A 24,424-nucleotide genomic window follows, 5' to 3' on the forward strand; every position below is an offset into this window, starting at 1 on the left:
TAATATTTTATTTTAAAATATGTATATGAATAGAAAACACATACATAACATGACGATAAATATTGGTTAAATTGAGATTTAATAAAAATTGAGCATCGCTCACTTTCAATAACTTTCTTTTCTTCTTTTACTCATTTTTCATTTCCTTCAAAATTCTATTTTTTAATAAGGCAATATTGTTACAAATAAATAAAACCTCAATTATCTTATATTATAATCATTACCATTTACTCTTATTAATAAAATTAATTAAATATCTTCATTTGCAACGAAATAATATTTATACATTTCTAAATATTTCATTAATGTATTGCAATATTTATAATTATAAAAAAAATCCAATCCATAAAGGAAAAGCTTTGTAATTATTTAACAAAATACCGGAAGCTCATTGACTGACAAACTGGAAGCATAAACGCATAATTCAAAATAAAAGCACCATTATTGATTAATTAATTATTGTATTTTATTTTTGCACCATTTTGGCATTTATATTTCTTCTTAATTTATTTTTAAATATTTTCTATACCTTGGTCTAGCTGTTAACAATTATTTATAATTTATAATATATAAATTTTCAATGACTACAAAATTAAAAAGTTTATAATGATACAAACCATTTGAGTCATTGATAATAATAATAATAATAATAATAATAATAAATCTACACTATGGCTGACTAGCTGCATTAAAATGCACAAAAACTGGATTGTTTTTTAATTGAAAAGAAAATTATAAATAATACACTCTTTGCAGGCAAAACAATTAAACTCTTTCAGTCGCGATGTAAAAAAATTTCTATTCTCAACTCATATTTTTATATGTATACATATATTTATTTTTATTTTATATATTGATAATTAAATGATTAGATTGAATTATCACGTATATCTACCATTGACTAGGCACAACAGTATTTTTTATCGTTGCAATTATAATTATTTACCATTAATATTACTCTGTTTATATTTTTATATATGTGTATAAAAAAACTTATGTATATATTTATTTATAACTATTTTTAAAATTAATTCAATATTTTCATCTATTCAGGCCTTTTTAAAAATCTTTTTCCTATAACTTATTTTTTGTTTCTTCTTTTAAGTACATAGAAAAAAATGTCCTTTTTGATTTTTTTCACCATTTGATTTATCGTAAATAATAATAATCATTTTATTATAATCGGTAATTTTATGTAGCAAGCAATTAAAGCCTTAGTTTAGATTTTTTGGCACGAGTTTTATAAATTATCATTTCTTCTTTAAGTCGTTGTCTCAGCGTCAGGACAAGCTGCTGATAATTCTTTAGATTCTTCAATTGTTTGACTATTACTCCTGCAATAAATAATTTTTAAAATAAAAATTTCATTATTAATCAGTATAAAGATAAAAAAAAGCGTCAATTATTTACAAGTGGAGTCCACCCTATTTTTGGCCATATCTAGGTGAAAAATTAACATTTTTTTATTTTTAGGTAGATTTTGTTAGAAATCTAACTATTGCATTAGTCCTCATGGTGAAATTTTCACCTGATTTTGCTATCATATGTCATAATTAGTCAAATAAGTTCCAAAAACACCATTGGTTAAAAAATTTATATATATGTAATATGACCAGCCTTGTCATCAGGATATCTCGAAAAGTTTTCAACCGATCTTGATGAAACTTGGTACACATATTCTTTGGGTAATTACCGAGGTCAAGTTCGAAGATGAGCAAAATCGGTTAATTAGTTTAGAAATGGCGGTCATTTAAAATTTTTTCAAAATTTTGTAAATTTCAAGTTTTGTAACTTTAACCGTGAATAACTTTTGACTGAAAGAAAAGAGATCATTTCTGGAAACTTTATGGTAAAGCTGATTATATTACCTTCAATTTGACCTATAACACTTATACTTTATGAAGATTTTTATTAATTTTATGGACCATTCAAAAATATTAAAATAATGAAAACTTTTTTTCAAATGTCGTTTTTTTAGAATGACTTTTAAACAGCTTTACCGACCGATTTCAAAAACTAATCAGCTCTTAACATAAAAAAATTACGTCGATCGCCGCTGGACTGGTCAAAATCGCTTGATTCGTTTGTGAGATATCGTTGACGAAAAAAATTGAAAAAAGCGTTTTTTTTTTTTTAACAAATTCCGAAATTTTTTATCTGATCAATTCACGGTTTGAAATTCATCATAGAATTAAAAAAAACTGCATAGACTGTTGTCAACTACGTGATAATCGGTTAACTCGTTTAAAAGTTATTTCGGATTGAAAATTTAAAAATTACATAAACATTTTTTATTCAACAAATAAAATAACATGAATAAAGAAAATCTCATATCACATGAAATCTACCTTCCATTTCGGGTGAGGCCGAATGGCATTTTTTTTATTCTGATTGTTTTTACGGCGCATTTATGATAAAAAATATCGTGAAAGAAAAAAATAAAGATTTCGATTGCTTTTTTGCCTTAAATTGTTGGAAAAAATTTTGGCTCTCATGTTTTTGGATAAAATTTCTATTTTATCTTTTTTTTCATGTTTTTTTTTTATTTATTTGAAACGAAACGTTCTCGGTAATTTACAACAATAGATTACATTTTCATGTGTAGAATGTTTAGTTAATATTTATATACATTAAATAACATCTGCAAAGAGAAGATAAATTTAAGAGATTTAAGAGAAAAGAAAAATAAAAAAAAAATTTTTTTCATTTTTAATAATTGATAATTGATAATTTATGATTTATAATCACTTTTTGATAAATTTTTTTTTTTAAAGTATGTAAAAAATGAACAATTAAAAAAAAAAAAGAATACCATAATTTTCTAAAAAATTTATAAATTTTTTTGAAAATTTTGATAAACAACTTTTTTTTTTATTTTTCAAAAAAAAAATATATCAAAATTTTCAACAAAAAATTTTGTTAAAAAAAATGAAAATTAAAATAATGGACCCCACTACTTGTAAATAATTACCAAAAAAGCTTTTATAAACTTACTTAAGATCATCTCCGCAACTTTTATCACTGTTTTCAGGAGAATCAGGACTGCTAATTTTATCCGAGTATCTCCATTTGTCAGAATCTGATGTCTGATGAAAATGCCCGTTGTAATGTCCGTTTTCATTTCTTCCCAGTGATTCTGTTGGTAAAGGAGATGTTTTTCGGGCTGAAAGATAGTCAATCCTTGATGGAGCAAGAAGATCTTCATAATAATCAGCAGTTTTGTGTTGATTTTTCCCGTATTTTCTCAGGGTACTACTGCGATAGTCGCTGACATCATTTAAAGTTGAAGAGGAAGAAGAAGAAGTGCTCTGAGGATTTTTGTACATATTCAAGTCATTATCAAGCCCATAATCAGTGCTCTGGTACTTTCGATTAGCCGAATTACCAGGAGACATTCTATAACGTCTCAGAGGATCATAGTACAAAGAAGAAGAAGTATTGTAATGATCTACGGGAGACTTTAAATCACTGGGATAAGCACCATCCGAGTACCTATCGCGTTCTACGGGCGACTTTCTCATACTGGGCAAGTCTTCGTTGTACAAACTGTGAGTCCTCTCCGGATTTCTTCTCGAAGGCGAGGAGTAGCTCAAATTTTTACTATCTCGAGAGTGGAAGCTAAATTTGCGAGGCAGAGTTGAACTCGGCGAAAGTCCTGATGAAGGTACAGACAAAGAACTCTTGCGTTTCCGCTCGTTAAATCGGGAGTAGAAACTTTTTCTGCGAATTCGGTCAATTATTGACTCTGAATGCTCGCTGCGAACTGACGGAGAATAAACCGGCGAAGTAGGCGAACACAAGTCTAAACTGCTTCGGTGATTCATGTCGTTGGAACAGATTGACCAGGAGTCAAAGCTCTCCACGTCGTCCATCGGCGACAAAATGTCTTCAGTTGGATAAGTTGATGTAATTGAATTTTCTTGCTTTGTTCTTTCAGTCTCAGGCTTCAAAGCCACCTTAGGGTCTTCTTCAGGCCGAATGGAACTCAGCTGGCGAACAAAATCTGCTCCTTTAGGTGGCTTTTCAGTAACAACTTTTTCTTTCGCTACAATAGACTGAATCTTCAAAGAATTATCTGGTTTTTCTGAAAATTCAGGATCCTTGATGTCCTTTTTTGCAGCGCCATTTTTAAATGAATGTTGAGGTATTTTAGATAAATCCAGCTTCAAATTACTTCTATTTGCTCGTGCTTTGCTATCCAAATCTTTAATTTCTTCCTGATCATTAGAAATTTTTTTTACTAAATCATTATTTAGCATTTCTTCTTCCAAATTATTACTAGATATTATCACATCCAAGCCATTACTAGGAATATTTATATTCAAAACTTCACTAGGTGTCTTAATATTACAATCCTGACTTATTATTTTTGTATCCTGATCATTAGAAAATATTTTTGTATCCAAATCTTTGCTAGAAACTTTTAAATCAGGACTTTTCTCAATTACTTTTGTATTTTCTTCGCATCTATTTAGGTCTAAATCTTTGTTAAGCGACTTTGTATCAAAGTTTTTGCTAATTATTTTGCTATCTATGTTATTAACGGGTATCTTCCCATCTAAATTGTTAGAAATGTTTGGATTTAAATCATTAGAAGATATCTTAGAATTATCTTGCTCACTGTGATCTTTAACGCTTGGAATTACAGAACTAATATTATTAGAAAGATTTTCAAGACAATTTGAAGAAGTTTCACAATTTATCAATCCTGAATCAATATTTTCCATTTTCTTCCCTTTATCCGCTTCAGGACTAGTTTCTTTTTTCACACTCGAAGTAATTTTTTTCAACAAAGTTTTCTTCTCTTTATCTTTTTCCTTTTCTTCAGGTTTCTCAGAAGAACTTTCTGATTTTTTAACAACCTTTTTAACAACCCTAACTATTTTCTTCTTCTTAGTTCCATCTGCATCTTTCTCAATGACTTCTTTCTTCACGACCTTTTTAACTTTATCAGATTTTTTATCCTCATCTTTGTCAACTTTCTCCAATTTAACTGACCCATTTTTCGTAGCCGAACTCAATGACTTAACACTCTTCTTCTTCAATTTCTTCTCATCAGCTTCAATACTCTTCCCCTCGACTTTCTTATTATCAACAACCTTATCCGGAGATATTTTCTTAGCTAACTTTGAACTCGACAAAGTTTTATCAACTTTAATTTCCGGAGATTTCGACTTCCTCACCTCCTTCTCCGGTAAATTTGTCTTCTCTGTTTTAACAATCTCAATCGACTTTTCCGGAGTCAATTTCTTCGGAGACTTTATTTGCTTCTCAAGCGACTTTCGCTCTACACTAGCTCTCTCAGCCGGACTTTTTTCCTTAACCTTATCCTTCTCCTTATCCTTCGGAGGAGATTTTTTATCCCCAACTTTCTCAGGCGATCTTTTGAGCTCTAAACTTCTCCTAGGCTTGATTTCTCCAGCTTTAACTTCAGCTTTAGCCTTGGGAATTTTACTAGAAGCTTCAGAAGTCAATACACTGTCAGAACGTGACCCGCGATAAACATTTTTCTTCAGCTTGCTCAGCAAAGTTTGTTGTCTTCCCCCATTGACTGCAGACTTAGAATCATTTCTAAAAAGCCCCAGCACACTTGAAACTTTTGATTTCACCGCAGGAGCCGGCTCACTCGTTAAATCTTCCATACTTGCTACTTTTTTTATAACTTCTTCACTTACATTCTCCACAACGTTATTTATTTCTTCTTTAACATCACCATTAATTTTCTGCAAATCATCCTCTATTTGTACCTTCAAAGGCTCACTTTCCACCTTTTGTGACTCATCATTAGATCTAAGCTTTTCTAATTTCTTCTCTAAAGTCTGGAAGAAACTATTTTTAGAATTTTGTCTTTCTAATTTATCCGCGCTTGAATTATCAACATTAGAATTATTCATCTTATTAAAATTAATCAAATCACTTTGATCCCTCGTAATTTCATTAGCTTGATTCTTCAATTCTTTCTCAGGCTTTTCTTCTTTCTCTTTAACATCTTCAACATCTTTATTCTCCTTTCTCTTCATAAACCTCGATTTTCTTCTTTCATTTTCAGCCGCCTTCTGAGCTTCCTTATCCTTAACATACTGACTTTCTTCCCTAGGAGTATCAAAAAAGTCAGGCCTCAAAAATCTTGAAATCCTTCGCTTAGTTTTAGGAGACTTGTCCTTACTCTCAGAGTCTCGCTCACGACTCACACTTCCAGAGCGGAAAAGTTTACTAAGTAAAGATCTCTCAGGAGTTGCAGCGCGAATATCAACCGGTTCAGGAGAAGTCAAAGTGCTCCTGCGACCCATAGCTTCTCGAGTCAAAGACCCAGAGCGCAATCTTAAACTCGGTATGCAGCTACGTCGTTTATTTAAAACACCACTTGTTAAATCAGTCATAGACCCCAGTAACTGTTTATCACACTTTTCAGTTTCTTTGTAACTAGAACTCAAATTAGGGTCAAATTTATTGAGTCCCAGGTTGCGTAATTTTGACTCTTTAATTAAATTCTCAGCAGCTAGAAGCCGGGACTCAAATTCTTTAGCATCAGCGCGAAAAGAGTTCAAAGCTTCTTCTTGCTGCTGGATATTTGATGAAGAATCTCCCGGTGAAGTTTCTTGTGACTTAGTCGACAAACTAGAAGTGGTATCTCCTAAATTAGTCGCAGAATTGCAGACTGAAGTTCCTTCAGAAGGTGAAGCTTGTTCAGGAACTTGGATTGAATTTTTTTTAGGTGATGTCAGCTCATCAGTAGGCTCCTCTTGGATTTTCTCAGCCAAGCAAATATTATCCCGGCGAATTCCATTAACAGCAGCCTTGACAGTGTCTCGGTACTTCCGTCCAAGAGTCATAACTTGCCTAGGAAGCGGTGGAAGTGTCTCATCATCATCATCTTCGAATAAACTGACGCTACGCCTGCATCGAAGCTCAGGTCTCTCCCCTCGATCGTTCTCCAATAAACTGTTAGTTCTTCTCAAGCTTCTATCGCTTGACTTGCTGCGGTACATCGAACGATCTGGCAGCAGCGATGACAAAGAATCTGGCTCCTCTGTCGAAGACCTGTAGAGTCGGTCGCGCGGTATTGACGGTGACCTTGGCAATGATTGTCTTGTTTGTTCAATAAACTGTCTGCTGAGGCGACGCGCAAGACTTGGAGTGAAGCTATCGCGGGTGCTACTTGTTGAGGGATTGGGACGCGAATCAGACTCTTGATCCTTTTTTCGTGACTCCGGTGGTTCGACCTCGTGGGATTTATCTGGAAAATAATTTAGGCAAACCAAAATTTTTGGTGGGCCACCACCTGCGCTTGAAATTTTTATAATTATATTCGGTATCTAATTTTTATTTTTTTATTTATTTTTTATAATTCAGAAATTTATACACTCATTTGAATTTTTTTTTTTTACATAATTATTAATCATTTTTTTTTTTTATTGTATAAAATGTTTTTTATGGAAAAAATTATTATTCTGATATAAATAATAAATTTTATATGCAGGTAACGTGTGTAAATTGTAAATGTGTTTTTATGACTTAATATAATGGAAGATTTAGCTGTATTAATTTTTCTAGAGTCCATTTCGTTGTTTGTCAATTTAAATAAGTAAAATTTTGCTTCATAAAATAATGAATTTTGTTAAATTGCACTGTTCTTTTTTACCTATTGACGTTTTTAAAGATATAAGCTCATCCTGATGTTACATTCATCAAGAGCTTTCATTTGAGTACCCACATGCATTTTGATATATTTTTCATATATACATATATATAATATATATAAATATATGAAAAATTGATGTGGGTACTTAAATGAAAGGTCTCGATGAGTGTAATGTCGGGGTGAGCTTATATCTTTAAAAATGTCAATATTTCACAAGATATAAGGTCGTTTCTTAATTATGTTAAATTGCACTGTACTTTCTTAACTATTGACATTTTTAAGGATATAAGGTCATCCCGATGTTACATTCATCAAGAGCTTTCATTTGAGTACCCACATGCATTTTGATATATTTTTCATATATACATATATATAATATATATAAATATATGAAAAATTGATGTGGGTACTCAAATAAAAGGTCTTGATGAGTGTAACATCTGGATGAGCTTATATCTTTAAAAATGTCAATAGTTCACGAGATAAAAGGTCATTTCTTAATTATGTATTTAGAGATAGAGCATTATCGAATGCAGCCTAAATACTTATTATATAAATACACTGGCCACAAAATTTTGCTTATTCTCTTAATAATATAGATTATATTGAAAGTAAAAAATAAAAAAAAAATAATTACTGGACTCTAGTAAGTGACAATTTTGTTTTTTAAAAAATTTTACAACGAAATGATCTCTTGTATTAATTGTAATAATTTATATATTTTGACATATTTTAATGAATGATTGATAAGATTAATACAATTATTTGTAATTTACTACAGGGATAGCACATAGACTTGCTACGCTACATCTAAATGACACGAGTAGTTACCAGAGATACAATAAAATTAATTATTAAGAAGAAACAGAAAAATATAAAGGTACACTCATTTAACAATTTCATTACATCATTAATTCGTTAAATAATTACCATGCTTTATAATTAACACTTTCAATTTTATTAATATTAATATTACGTATTTACTTTTAATCCAAAGTATCAAGTTATATTTTTAGCATTAACTACTGCTCGCTTTATAATTTATGAGATTTATTAAATGAGCAAACCTAAAATTTATGCCAAAGGCATTTATTTTATATTTATTAATCTTGATTAATTTTTAATTATTACCAATTATATTAAGGTACAATTATAGCAAAAACAAAGCATTCCGTGACAAAAACGAGCGCACACGAGTAAGAACAAAAATTTATTATACATAATTGTTTTTTCTTTTAATTTTTCTTTTAATATATAAAATTTGTTATTTAAACTTTCAAAACACAACAAATCTTAGTTCATTTCGGGCACGGGTTAGTCTTTGATTGTATTTGCTTATTATTATTATTATTATTAATTTACTTTTTGTCTGTTTAATACAAATTACTGCATTGTAAAAAACTATGAGTGTTCTTTATTTATTTTAAAAATCATTCTCACTAACGTCGTCATATACAAAAATTGTCATATAACAAAGTTGGTTTTACTTGACAAGACACCGCAATTAGCTTATATACAAGAAAACAAACAGCTTTTTATTTTATTTTATTATAAAGCAGGTTTAGTATGATTTATTTATTATTTACTATTTTTTTTTTTATTAAAAAAAAATTTTTAACTTCATTTAATAAGCAATTGTTATAAAGACAAAATACAAATAAATTAAAATTTATTATTAACAATAAATCATACTTATTAATAATTAAACCTGACACTGATCGCGCTTCTACACTAATTCACACTTTATTAGCAAACTAGCGTTATTTTTTTATATTAATTCAATTAATTTAGTTTAATAAAAAAAATGATGTAAACAAAAAATCGATGAATTTAAATAAAAATGAAAAATATTGAGTAGTTATTATCTATCGATTTGTTTTCTTCTTTACATAAATTTTTAAAACTAAAATGATTTACAAATGATTATTAACAATGATTTATATTTATGGAAGTATGGCCTCTTGAATATTATAATTTATTATAAATAATTAATCAATTGAGTATTAATATAATTGAGTGATTTAAATGGCTGAGTGTTGACAGGTGATTAATTAGCCATATAATAATACCTAACTTTATTTGGATTTATTAGATTTTTATTTTACTGGGGATTACCGTCGGCCCGCCTACGAAGAGTCACTCGCACGGTCGCTGCAACAACCGTCATAAAAGACCGTATTATTTTTATTTTTTTACATTATTTATTTTTTGCAAAAATAATAGCGGCGCCGGCGATAATTATTGAAAATATTTTCGGTATTTTTTTTTCACAACTTTTGTTGCTTTTTTTTTTTTTTGTATTAGTTTGTTTAAAAAATATAATTAAAACCCAAAGCCTCCTTTATAATTATTTACATAAATTAAATTTAGAAAATAATAAGAAGACTTTGTTTTAATTAAACAAATTTTTTTTTTAATATTAGACTATTGTTATATTTAATTACTAAAAAGCCAAGCTATAATAAATGCTTAAGCGATTATTTATATATTTATTTATTTATTAAAAAAAAATTACCGAAAATATAATCATAAATTATCAGACAGCGATCGACTTTTTAACTGATTGAAGAGTCGACGATAGACTTTAGATAGATATTTAAATTTTTATTAATTTATCATTCAAGAGGTGGTTTTTTAATTTTATAAATACGTTATTATTATTAATAATTTTTTTTAAATATTTTTTAGATGAATTTTTGTATATGGACGTGTTTTCATGCTCTAAATATTCAATGCTAGGTTTTAAATAGTAGGAATTCTACTTTGTTATATAATAAGTTACTAGGAAAAGAATTAAAAAAAAAAACCGAAAAAATATGCGATTCATTGGTTAACTCCCAATTTAAAATTAATTGTGTATCTAATTATTCTAGGGGTCTACAAGTAGATCTCTCAGCAAGCTTAATCGTGTTATTTTTAATTTATTTGTAGATTTTTAAATTAATACTTTGTATCTTAATTTATGACAATACCAATCATTGAACATTAAAAATAGTAAATAGAGCATTCTCATGATAACGCGACGTGCAATCACGTGCATGCTTAAAAGTGACTCAGTGCTTTCTAAAACACTACTTATAAATTTAATATTATAAATATTTATATAATTCGAGTGGGTGACAAAAAAATAATTTATTTAATATAAGATTAACCCACCTGTCTCAACAGGAATAAAAGTAATGCGTTAGTAAAAAATAAAAAAAAGGTTGCAAAACACCGTCAGGCAAGAAGTAATTTACGTAATTATTTATTATAAAGATAAATAATAAAAATAAATATTACATAAGTAAATAAATAAATAAAGTTGTAAAAGAGGTAAACCACTAAAAGAGTACGGAAGAAAATTGTGCTTTGTCTATCAACGACTCGACAACAGCTATAGGTGTACTAGGAGATGCATATTTAAAATATTTCGACGTTGTATTAACGTGTTTATGGAGCAATAACTTTGTTAGTTTATTAAACACGATAATAAAACGCCGAGTTGACAGATTAGAGATAGAGAAGAAAGAAAAAGATCATTCACGACTCTGCAGAAGCTTCTTTTTGATCTGTCTTTCTTTCATCAATTTTATTAATTAATTAATTAATTTATTTATTATTTGTTATTGATTTGTTCAATTGTCTGTAACATATGCCAAGCATTTTACTACTGCCTACAAAATAGTTTTAAGCTTCTGCGAATGCGTGTATCAACACAATACAACATTAAGTGTGTGTGTGTTTTTTTTTTTTGGTTTCTTGTTTTTCCTTTGTATAATTTATTATTAATATTATTACTACTAATATTTATAAATAAATTTATTTATTATTTATTCTTACCTCGTGGTAAAGTATTACTGCTGCCTAATTCAAAAATACTTTCATGTGATGGCGTAGTTCGAGCTCCAAGGCTCGTGGGTGTTCCAGGATTTGATGACATTGCTGAATCCTTACGTCCAAATCGGTCTGTATCGCGACTGAGAGATCGTCTGAATGGTGACTCTGCCAATCGCCTAAAATAAATTTTTATTACAAAAATTAATCACTGGTATTGTTGACTAACGATAAAGCAAATAAAAAAAAAATAAATTCTAGCTAATTTAAGTTAAGGGGTTACATGGGTTTTAAAAAATCGTTTTTTTTTTTTTTTTTTTTTAATGTTTTATTAAATTCTACAACATCTCTAGAATATTGTCCTAAAATTTAAAATCGATCCGAATAATAGTTTCGGAGATATAGTTTTAAAAAGTTGCGCGCTCAAGGCGCAAAACTTTAAATGCGTTTTTCTCAAAACTATGTTTTCAAATACGGTGGTCAAGATTTCTCGAGAACTACTCAACCGATCTTGATGAAATTTTAGACAGGTCTTCGAGATATAATTTACAAGGTCTTGAACGAAGGATTTTTTTCTTTTTTAATTACAACTATTAAAAAAAAAAATTTCGTGAAATTTTAGCCAAATTTTTAATTTTTTTGTAAAAACCTCGGCCAAAAATCCAATTTTTATTTTTTTCCTTTTTCCTTCGTTCAAGACCTAGTTTGAAGTCTTAACTAAAGCACATATTTTTTTTTTTACTTCAAAAAATCCTGCTAGGAGTTCTGCTGTCCACGCGGAAACATCTTTTTTCCGAAGGCTTGCCGGAAATTACGTCACATTAGCAGAGTTTTTAATATTTTTTTTTTTAATTTCAGTAATCCCTTATTAAACATGTATCTTTAAGACAGTAAAAAGTTTGAATAAAATATTTCATTTTTTATATTAAAAAAAATTGTTGAAAATAGGCCATTTTTTCCCATGTAACCCCTTAAATAAAAATAAATTATTAGCAACAGTGCTAAATAAAAGGAATATAAGTGTGCCATTTAATTTATTTTAGGTATAAATTATTTTTGTACCACTTGTTCGATATTAGGTGCTCAAAGTAATGTATTTAACGTTCTAATAGGATTTATACGAGTGTAATACTTGAGATAATTATTTAAAAGATATAGAATAAAGAAATATATTATTTACAGTAGTTATCTAAACGGTGCAAATTTAAGAGTGGATTTATAAATTATGGCAATTGTGGTAAGCAAGATTACTAATTAAAGAACTAAAAACTCGTGGATTTTTTCTTACGACTGGACTCACGTTGTTATCGTCTGTGTTTCAACGTGGCTCTCGTAGCTTGCACAAAGAGCCAAATATTAGAATATTAATTAAACTAGATTCATTTTTAATAAAATTAAATTTACAATAAAATTATGAAAACTATTATTAAATATACCTTGAAAGAGGTTCGGACATTCCCCAGAATCCTTGAGAGGAATTAGAACCTAGTCTATCCAACAATCGGCTGCGAGGAAATCCAGTTCCTCGATTATCATCAACATTTAGCCGTTGGGTCAGACTACGAACTCTCGACAAAAGCGTTGAGAATAAATTTTCAGCGGTCAAAAGCTCAAAGCCATCATCATCGTCATCCTCACCGGATGACAGACTGTCTGCATGCTCTGGAGCTTGTCTAGAGGGTCTTGAACTTCTTAGCCGATGCATGTGTCTTTGGAGTAAATCATCGCTGTCCCTAGAGATAGAATAAAAAATAAAAAATAATAAAATTTCAGGAAGTAAAATATTAAAAATTTTAATACTTTAATTCTTAGTGGGAAATAAGGACTACAATTTCTTGTGGACTATTTTTTATTTCATCGCCAACGTTTCGTTAGTAATTGCTGACTTCTTCAGGGCTCAAAATTCATTATTATAACTGAGTTGAGTAATGTGTGTATGTATGTTTACAATAAGGTTTTTACAAAGTAATTTTTTATTTATCAGTATAAAATTGTATTCTGGTCATTTTAAGATTTGCATTGATGAAAATTCGGCTGCCCAATTTCAAAACACAGTAACTAACATTTAAAAATTTTTTAAAATTTTTCTTATTAAAAAAAAGTTTGCCTGCCAAATTGATGAAAAATTTGATTTATGAATTGAAAATACTTGAATATAAATATTTTTAAGAAAAAATACTTGACATTAAGATCTAAAAGTTATAAAAAATGGAGCAATATTAAAAAAAAAAATTAGGTATAAAAATTTTGCAGTTACTGTGTTTTAAAATTGGGCAGCCGAATTGTAGAGTAATTTTGAATTTTGAGCCCTGAAGAAGTCAGGAATTACTGACAAAATGTTGGTGATAAAATAAAAAGAAATTGTAGTCCTTATTTCCCACTAAGAATTAAAGTATTAATAAGACAAGAATATATACATCATGGATTAAAAATTTTACAGAAACATGAATTATAATTTATAATCATACCGATGGAGTGTAGAGAATGGCGACTCGTCTTCACTGGCGTCTGAAAGCAAAGAGCCCATTCTTCTGCCTCTTCCGAACCTCGCTCGTGGTGGATTTGTGCTGGTTGGTGTGCTTGTTTTACTCTCGGGCTCTACACTGCCAGATCTTGGAGTGACATATCCACCTCCTTCGACGGCAATCGGAATAATATATTCCCTGGGACTTTTTCTGATCGGCTCGGGGCCAACCGTTGAGCCAAGAGCGCTGTCAGTGTCTGAATCTGCAGTAGACTGACGCGATAACGAATTCGAGCGCTGAGACATGGACCGCTGGGGCATCGGTGGCTTCGGAGGAGTCGCTGAGTTCTGAATTTGATGACCTGGCTCCACGTGTATCGGTATTATTCTCTCCTTTCCGAGAATCTTTGATTTACTGCTTTCAGGCTCCAAGCTGGAGCTTCGGTTTGCCTGAGAAGTAACCGCAGCTACAGGGAACGCGACTTCAGACTTTTGAGTCCTCAATTTTTGAGGATGGAAAGCATCGATCTTGGCCTCAACTTCCGACTTGAATGCTGGCTCAGGTGCTTTAACTCCCGCCAATGTAATTTCTGCTTTGCTAGTCTTTCTCGGTCGAGGTAATGTCGCACTCTTGAGTTTTATCTCCATCTTACTTGACATTGTTGGCTCGTCGGAGAACGAATTATTGACACTCTTTGACTCGGGAGTAGTTGGCACTGAATTTGCTACAGCAGCAGGTTTCACTGGAGAAGATTCAAAGTCTGGATACTTAGTGTCTACGGGAGTAGACACTGATACCGTAGCATTTCTCAAGTCATTTGGTCCCAATTGAATCTTCAGACCAAGATTTTTCGACTCTTGACTCTGGGGAGTCATTGGAGGCGACCCATTGACTTTTTTCTGGACTGGAGGTTTACCTAAGGCACCAGTGATAATATCAACAGCTCGTTTCTTTTCTTCATCCCGGCGACGCTCCTCTTCATTCTTTGTCAAGGAAGACTCTGACTTGGTTACAGTCGTTAATTTTTCTTCCTTGTCATTTTTTTTATCATTTTTATCATTAGGCACATCTATTATTACCTTAGACGCATTTGACTTAACGGGCTGTGGAACTGTAACGGAAGAGAGACTCGCTTTACGCTCAAATGCTCGCTTAGCACCACCTACGTTAACACCAGGTATAAAAATCTTCTTTGGTTTTTCTGATTCACTGCCTGACAAAAGTTGATTGAACTTTTCAGCTGTCTCAAATATTTTAGAACGTCTCCTTTCCGTTGGCTTAGTCGGAGCAACCGCTTCTTCATCAAGTGACTGTGCTTTTTGTTTCAATTTTTTATTCTCATTCTTCATCTCAGCTTTTTCCTCCGTAGGAGTAGAAATTTTTTCACCACCTTCTGAATTTATTTTCTGTGTTAATTCAGTGTCTTTACTTGGCACATCTTGTTTGGAAGCATTATCATTAATATTCTTCACTACATCATTAGTTTTAGATTTTACTGACTTATTTTTAACCTGAGTTTTATTTATTACCTGATCAACAGATTGTTTTTCTCCAGAATTATCCGCTACATTATCCAATTTATTAGCAATTGGCTTAACATCTTGATTACTATCATTGAAATTTTCCTTAAAAACTTGTTGCTCACTCGTTTGAACTTTTTCTTCCAACGGAACAGGAGTTCTACTTCGTTCCTTGCTCGGCGACTTCGACTGAGCTTCACGAATAAGTTCTAAACAAGCAGCAGCAGCAGCCGGGTCTCGAAGATCCAACTCAACACTGGGTTCAACTTCCATAGCCTCTTCAGTAATAGCATTAGTTATGGGAGCGGAATGATGTCTTGAAGTAGACTTATAAGATCTTGGCTCTCTATCATCAGTCCGTTCTTTTCTTCTCGACCGATCTTTCTTCTTAACACCTGCTTCAACATTTTCTTCCATTGAAGGCGTGTTCTCCAATTTCCTCTTAGTGTCATTAGCATTTGTCCTCGGAGATTCCTCTTCAGCCACCATCTCTCGAATCCGATCCGAATTATTTCTATCGAGATCCATGAGGCTGCCAACAGAAAGACACCGAGTAGGCGGTATCGTGTCCGTGCCGATATTTCTACCAGTCTCAGGCGATTGATCATTCGTGACGACTAATTTGTCAGCGCTAGCCGATTGCGGTACCAAGGATAGCAATAAATCGAGTCTAACTGGCGTCTGGGCGGCTAAATCTTCAGCAATATCAAGACAATTTTGCTCATATCCCTCATTAACCCACCAATGACAGCATATCCTTTCAATATCAGCCCTCCTAGCAGGACACTTAGTTAACATATCTCTGATTAAAGGTGAAGCTGGTGATGGATTTTTCGGCTCAAAATAATCAGATGCAGATATTTGTCTTGTAAGTCTTTTGAAATTAGAACCATCAAACGGCATAGCACCGTAGACTAGCGTGTAAAGTAAAACACCGAGACTCCAGCAGTCAACTTCTGGACCGTGGTACGGTGTACCTTTAACTATCTCAGGACTAGCGTAAAGAGGGCTACCGCAAAAAGTATTCAACAGTCGTTGTTCATCAAAAACATTCGACAAACCAAAGTCTGCAATTTTAGCATTCCCCAAATGATCCAATAGAATATTTTCTAACTTTAAATCACGGTGACAAATTTTATGTTTATGACAATAGAACACCGCTATTGAAATTTGACGGAATATCCGACGGGCTTCTTCCTCAGAGAGCACTTTACGTTCACTTAGGTAGTCGTAAAGCTCACCACCTGCTGCATACTCCATTACAAGTACCATCTTCTCACGATTCTCAAATACTTCGTAAATGTGAATAATGTTTGGGTGCTGAACACTCGACATAATTTGAATTTCACGTCTTATCCTTATCAGATCAGCTTCTGTTTCAATTTTGCATTTTTTAATTGTTTTAATAGCTACCTCTTGTCCAGTCTCTTTGTTTATTCCCAATTGTACTTTCCCGTAGGTACCTTGACCCAGTTTCTTGATAATATCAAACCTGATACAAAAACAAACCTCTGTTAAATATCTAGGCAACGGTTTTATGTTTATTTTAGTATGTTTAAATGTAAAATCGTCTATGTTAGTCCACTACAACTGGTTTTTTTTTTCGTTTATATTCAAACTGTATCAGTAGACATGTGACGTGCCAACAGGAAGGCGCCAAATTAATGATTTTGGCTTAGAATTAAAACCACTTGACCGAATGTCAACGTCAAATTAGCCGAGGGTCATAGGTCTTTTAAATTTACGTTATTTTATTATCAATATTGTCATATAATATATTTAATATATTACCTTTGTTTCAATTTCCGTTTGTGATTGTGCAGTCGTACACCTCCTGTACTCTCCATCCCACTCATAATATTGTGGATACTTGGCTCTCCGACAACCATTTTTAAATATTTTATTACTTTCTTCTATCTGTAACGGAAAAGAAAAAAAAATACTATTAAAAATAAATTTTTAAGTAGTATACTCTAAAAATTTTAATCTAGAGCTATAAAATAAAAGAACACACGCTTGACAAATTCCTATTTTTATTATTTTAAAAAATAAAATAAATTATTTTATTAAATCCACTGTTAAACTGATTTCATCTCACTCTTGACTTATTCGACTTTGGGAACACGATGCCGGACAAGAGTAACTCTAATCGTATATAAAGAATAGATGAAAAGAGAACGAGAATGCGGCGAAGTTTATTTTGGGCTTGAAAACACTGAGTGTCGCCCTGTCTTCAGCTTTTCCACACTGTCGCTACTCCTTACGCGAGCACACTAACTCAGATAATTCTCTCACTTATTCTAGTAACCGCTAGTTAAACAGAACATCAATGCAACACACCACAACAACAACAATAATTATTATTTCATTTACATCTCAGCACATACTCTAAGCTTCACAGACTTTATTACTATTCTCTGAAGCCTTTTTAAAGCTATCGCTAATTCTTGAATGAATTAATAATATACACCTATCGATATCATTTCGATATAAAAAAAATAGGTAATTATTTACAAGTAAACCGTTTTCAAATTTTTTTTTTGATTTTGCTTGTTTTTACGGCGTATTTATGATACAAAATGTCGTGAAAGAAAAAATAAAGATTTTGATAGCTTTTTTGCCTTCAAAAGTTGGAAAAAATTTTGGCTCTTATGTTTTTGGATAAAATTTCTATTTTATCTTTTTTGGATATATTTTTTTTTTAAAAGTACATAAAAAAACGAACAGTTTAAAAAAAAAAAAAGTTGAATATCACAATTTTCTAAAAAACTTATAAATTTTTTTGAAAATTTGTTAAAATTGTGAAAATTAACTTTTTTTTTGTTCATTTTTTTATGTATTTTTCAAAAAAAAAATATATATCAAAAAAATCAAATAAAAATTTTGTTCAAAAAAATGAAAATTAAAATGGTAGACCCTACTTGTAATTATTTACCATTATGGTAATTATTTACAAGCTGAGTCAACCCCATTTTGGGCCATAACAAGATGAAAAATTAAAATTTTTTAATTTTTTTTACTCTGCTTGTTTTTACGGTGCGTTTATGATAAAAAATGTCGTGAAAGAACAAAATAAAGATTTCGATAGCTTTTTTGCCTTCAAAAGTTGGAAAAAATTTTGACTCTTATGTTTTTAGATAAAATTTCTATTTTATCTTTTTTTAATATATTTTTTTTTTGAAAAAAACAAAAAAAAACGAACAATTTAAAAAAAAAAAGTTGAATATCACAATTTTCTAAAAAATTTATAAATTTGTTAAAATTGTGATAAACAACTTTTTTTCTTTTTTTTTTAATTGTTCATTTTTTTATGTATTTAAAAAAAATATATCAAAAAAATCAAATAGAAATTTTGTTCAAAAAAATGAAAATGAAAATTATTGACTACACTTGTAAATATTTACCAAAAAAAATAATTAATAGCGTAAATTACTTTTCAGCTTACAAATTGAATATTTAGCAATACACATTTGATAATAACGGAAATAGTATGACGCTGAAGCCCAAGGCAAATGGCCAACCTTGGAATATTTGTTCCTCAAATACAAAATTTAATCTCTAGCCGCTAAAAAATATAATACTTGACCGCACAACTGAAGTAGTGATGCAAGCTTACAATTACGCTCAAAAATGAAGTATGAATATAAAATAAACACGATTATTGTTTAAGTTTTTTGAATAGCCTCATTACTTTTATATTCATTGTAGTAAAATAAAGCGTGGTAATTTAGTATTCAAGAGACATTGACTCGAAAAATATGAGTCAGCCTCGTGCATGATTATGAACCAACTTATGCTTCATTCACCCCTTTTTGACCGTAGCTTAAATACTACCGGCTACCAAATCGTAATCTTTATTGCTTATTACTTTCTAGAATTTATTCATCAGGTTATTTTTTTCTTCCTTGACATGAGTATTTCTTCCTTTATCCATCCGTTTCTTTCTTGCTCTCACTCATGACCCGCTTGAGCTCTCTCAACTTCCTCAGATTGAGCACGTGTGTATTCAAAGTGCAATGGCATTAATAGCTTTGCTTATCGTAACAGCTTGCAGTTAATCCTCCCACTACTACAAAAACCAGGCCATCTTTTTTTTATCATCTCAAATTACTCATATCTGCAAATTATAAATAAATAAATAAATAAATACAAGAAAAAAAGTTGCTATAATAATTATAATCATCATCACATCACCATTATCATCTTCTAAGTACTCCATTTAATTCTCTACATCGTATGAATAAAATACTTAAGTGTCTCGGGTTACGGAAAATAAAATAAAAAAAATTTTAAAGCACATACATGCTAGTCTTCATTATTGAAACCACGCTGCACTCAATAGCTCTTAGCTACAACATTCAGTTGATTTTCTTTTTGATATTTTTTCTTTTATATCCGCGAGTTTTCACTCCCACATCTTCTGGAAGCCATTCTCAAACTAAAAACGTTAAAAGCGTATATAAAAAGCTGTAAAAAATATAAAATAACCAGACGTCTCACATTTCTCACTCGTCTGCGATTTTTACGTGTCTACCGAGTGTGATTTGAGCTCGAAATATTTTTTTAAAAGTCTATACTAGTAGGCGCTATGCACGCACATGTACAATACATTATATGGCTTCGCAGCTGTTTTATTGAAGACATATTTCTGTTGGTACTTTTTAAAAAAACTTGAGCATTCATCAACATATTAAACGTCACTGTAATTAGTATTATTGCTTTAATTTATTTAATAAATTTTATTATTGGACTGTCAATCAAATCAATATTTATTTACTTTATTTTTCTGGGTTATAAAAAAGAAATAAAATTCTGTCTCAATTTAGCGCCTTTGTTCCAGAAGTATGACGTTCTACGTAAGAGATTAATATCTGAGATCGTGGGATTGTGATCAATCGCTTCCTGGCAACATTTTCCGCGTCGCGAATGGATAGACACATGTAGCGCACATCTTGTTTTCTATGCTTACATGTATTACATACATTAATAAATATATATTTATGTACAATACATCTATTTAAGTATGTAGTATACTCGATATTTGATCGTAGTCGATATTTTTAGAGCAACGTGTGTGTCTCACCATAATAATACGAATCACGTTAAATTCGAGCCTCTTATATATTGTTAATTATTACTTAGCGTTCATTTGTATTCAATTCTTCTCTTTACTTTGTTTTTGGCATAAATAAAGAGAATAGAAATACAATTGGAGCTTTCTCGATTAAGAAAGTTCGACGTATGTAAAATATAAATTGACAATTTTTTTTGACATTGAAATTAGCAGACACTTGACAATTTTTTTTTTTAAATAAACTAGGTCTAGAAAAATATATTTAAAAAAATAGCCGTAAATATTTACAAGTAGGGTCAACTATTTTAATTTTCATTTTTTTAAACGAAATTTTTATTTGATTTTAATGATATAAATTTTTTTTTTGAAAAATACATGAAAAAATGAACAATTAAAAAAAAAATTTATAAATTTTTTAGAAAATTGTAATATTCAACTTTTTTTTTTAAATTGTTCGTTTTTTTATGTACTTGTCAAAAAAAAAATATTAAAAAAAGATAAAATAGAAATTTTATCTAAAAACATGAGATCCAAAATTTTTTCCAATTTTCGAAGGCAAAAAAGCTATCAAAATCTTTATTTTTTTCTTTCACGACATTTTTCATCATAAATTCGCCGTAAAAACAAGCAGAATAAAAAAAAATTTGTAAATGTTAATTTTTCACCTAGATATGGTCAAAAATAGGGTTGATCCCACTTGTAAATAATTACCGAATTGCATTTTGTAATAATTACTCTCAAAAATATTGTTTCTATACTGTTACTAAGTTAAAGTTATAAAGTAAATGAAATTAATTTAATTTTAATTAAACTCTAACAAAATGTTAATGCTTTGTTTTTCCTTTTTTTCGCCTAAAGCTAAAATTTACTTGTATGTAAACCTAAAAGCGTTTGAATAAATAAATAATTTTTTAGAGCTTCTAAAAATGAAATTATTTAGATAAATTTTTCTTGCTATAATTCATCTCTTAAAAAATTTTTTTAAATGATCAAATGTCTCTCAATTTCAGTACAATATTTTTTTTTGCAAATATACTCCATTTAAGACAGATGCATTTTAAATTCTCGGTACAGATGTTTTAGCCGTCATGAATGATCACTCGTCAGTCTCAAGTCATCGACTTAAACTGTTTTTCTTATACGCTGGACCTGTCAGTCAATTTATTAAACAACTGCGACGGAGTTTGCCCGCAAACTTTCTGAGAATAAAATAAATAAAATCTAGCTTTACAAATAAATCGAAATAGCCCATCACAAAGCTACCAATTAACTGACAGACTTAACTTTTGTTAATTAAACGTCATCTCTTTGGCATTGCGCTGATGGTAGAGCACACGACATTACTCTACGGAGAATAGAAGGCGTATTTAAAGGTTGCTCAATACTCTACCCGGTCAGTCCTCTCTTCTATCTTAAAGCATGACGAAACCCAAAGAGTCAGTATAATTTGTGACATCACCGACTAAACGTCATACATAACGGTCAGGTAGTAATGATTCACGTGTTATTATTACACTGGAATTCTCACTCTTGATCAAATAAAATAAAATTAAACATGTGGGACTTTTTTTTTATCCCTTCTTTTTTTTTTACTCCAATACTTAGCAGCAGCAGCAGCAGCAGGATCTTGAAGCGAACAATTGGAACGTCGTCCAACAATTTCAATTGTACTCAGCTTAAGCTTGTACTGTTTTATTTTAAAAGCATAACACATTGCTCATTCGTGTCTGGATTTATCTTGTTTTTGAATTGTAAGCTTAAGCTTGATGATAGTTATTTAGCAAGTGAATAATTCATTATCTCTTCTGAAAAATTGATTAAAAAATTAATCTGTCAATTATTTGAGTGAATTAATGATGAGTTGAGGCTGCAGTTAGTACACAAGACGGTGAAGATTGGTATGTAGGTTCTTGAGGATAAAAATAGCATTCTGATATTTAGTTTGGTTGAGCCTTTACCGGTGGCAATGTCTCAGAAACAGAGAGACAAGATATACTTTATCATACAGAGAGAAGACGTTTTACCTCCGCGGCTGCTGTTGCAATTAAATTTTCTCAAAACCTATATGTAAAGAAGATATATACATATTTATGTATGGAAATTTAATTGTAATACAGATTTTGAACTGAAAGCAGATGAAAAGCCCAAATTTTATTATAATACTAAAGTTAGCCGACGGTTTGAATTTTTGTCATTTATTAAATAAGAACTAAAAAATATTTTTAAAAAATTGCACTTATAGTCTTTAAAGTTTTTTGTGAATTAAATTTTTTATTTTCTTTTTTTTGTAAGATTTTTTTTAATAAAAAAAATTCTAAAAGTTTTTAAATATCGGCTAACTTAATTTTCATAATTTTATTAGGCAATAAAAAATTATTATTGCAAAAATAATTAATATACTCCAGGAGTTTTTAATCTTGATCTCAGAAGAGTAATTTAAATAAAAATAGTATCTAGTCGGCACTCCTATTTAATGACATTAAAGTTAGCAGTCACTCGACCATTTTTTAAGTTTATTTAACAAAAAAATTATTTTTAAAAAATTGCATTTATAATTTTTTAAAATTTCTTCAATTTTTTTTTGTATAATTTATTTGTTAAAAAATTCTAAAAATGATCAAATTTCTAGTAAATTAATTTTTATAAATATATGACATTAAAGTTAGCAGTAACTCGACCATTTTTTAAGTTTTAACAAATTATTTTTAAAAAATTTATAATTTTTTAAAATTTCTTCAGGTCAATTTTTTAAATAATTTATTTGTTAAAAAAGTTCTAAAAATGATGAAATATCTGGTAAATTAATTTTCAAATATTTAACTAAAAATAGTTACAGATTTATATCCTTACCGTGAACTCTGGAGCTAAATTATTTTCTTATTCGTCTTAGTTGCTCGTTTCTTCCTCTTCTATCTCTCTCGTTCTCTTCTTTTTATAAATTTTATTTTATTTTTTTCCTCACTCTACCCGAGATGCCTTTTTTTCTTCAGACCACTAAATATATGGTACACCCGATATATATTTATAAAATCACAGTATTTACACTGAAAGTACTCTTTATTTAAATAAATAATAAACAGCAGGTATCCGACACCCGTGTTTTAAGGGTAATTTATAATTTTTTTACACCTTTTAATATCATTTTATTGAAATTATCAACGAGAGCGATCTACAACACGACTTCGTCTTTGCCGCCATCTTTATTTACTAAATTTGGATCACTAAAAAAGGAACGTCCGCAGAGAAAGAAGGAAGGCAACTGAGAGGGAGAGAGAGAGAAATTTATCTCTAGCTGTCTCTCTCTTTTATCAAGAAGGAGCGCGAATTAATTTTTTCAATTCAAATTTCTGCCGGCAAATTCTGAAGAAAATTCTTTTTTAAAAAACAATTTAAATATAAATGTAAAAAATTTTTTAGGACTTGATATGAAAATAAAATTAGCAACTGACAATTTTTAGAATTTTTTTTATTAATAAAATTATTACAAAAAAATTAAAAGAAAAAATTGCACTTATATAAAATCAAAAAAACTATAAGTGCAATTTTTTAAAAATATTTTTTTATTGCTAATTTAATTAATAAAAAAAAAATTTTCATCGTCGGCTAACTTAGTTTCATAAATAAATGAAAATAAAATTAGCTAACAGCTGACAGTTTTCAGAATTTTTTTTATTAATAAAATTATTACAAAAAAATTAAAAGAAAAAATTGCACTTGTATAAAATTAAAAGAACTATAAGTGCAATTTTTTAAAAATATTTTTTTATTGCTAATTCAATTAATAAAAATAAATTTTTCACTGTCGGCTAACTTAGTTTCATAAATGAATGAAAATAAAATTAGCAGCTGACAATTTTCAGATTTTTTTTATTAATAAAATTATTACAAAAAAATTGCACTTGTATAA

General features: G+C 29.9%; 1 protein-coding gene across 6 annotated transcripts; it reads right to left on the reverse strand.

Moving 5' to 3' along the window:
* Positions 1–1,084: 1,084 nt before the first annotated feature.
* LOC123261614 lies at positions 1,085–23,732 on the reverse strand. 6 transcript variants are annotated; one of them, XR_006508699.1, is made up of 9 exons: positions 23,368–23,732; positions 17,235–17,360; positions 13,927–16,935; positions 12,895–13,191; positions 12,759–12,794; positions 11,465–11,637; positions 2,995–7,237; positions 1,191–1,334; positions 1,085–1,160 (listed from the first exon to the last, which is right to left on the reverse strand). XR_006508699.1 is itself a non-coding variant. In XM_044723303.1 (9 exons), exons 3-9 carry the CDS (start codon positions 17,330–17,332, stop codon positions 1,262–1,264), a joined length of 7,929 nt encoding a protein of 2,642 aa, XP_044579238.1. In that variant the 5' UTR covers positions 17,333–17,360; positions 19,312–19,560; positions 19,746–19,881; the 3' UTR covers positions 1,101–1,261. The 6 variants fall into 6 exon arrangements, 5 of the variants coding, with proteins under 5 accessions (XP_044579238.1, XP_044579237.1, XP_044579236.1 ...); XM_044723303.1 differs by lacking the exon at positions 23,368–23,732 and adding exons at positions 19,312–19,560; positions 19,746–19,881 and having other exon boundaries at positions 1,101–1,334; XM_044723302.1 differs by lacking the exon at positions 23,368–23,732 and adding exons at positions 19,312–19,560; positions 19,638–19,881 and having other exon boundaries at positions 1,101–1,334.
* Between the last annotated feature and the right edge of the window lie 692 nt (positions 23,733–24,424).

This window comes from Cotesia glomerata, linkage group LG3 (assembly GCF_020080835.1).
Source record: "Cotesia glomerata isolate CgM1 linkage group LG3, MPM_Cglom_v2.3, whole genome shotgun sequence".
Classification (NCBI taxonomy): Eukaryota; Metazoa; Arthropoda; class Insecta; order Hymenoptera; family Braconidae; genus Cotesia; species Cotesia glomerata.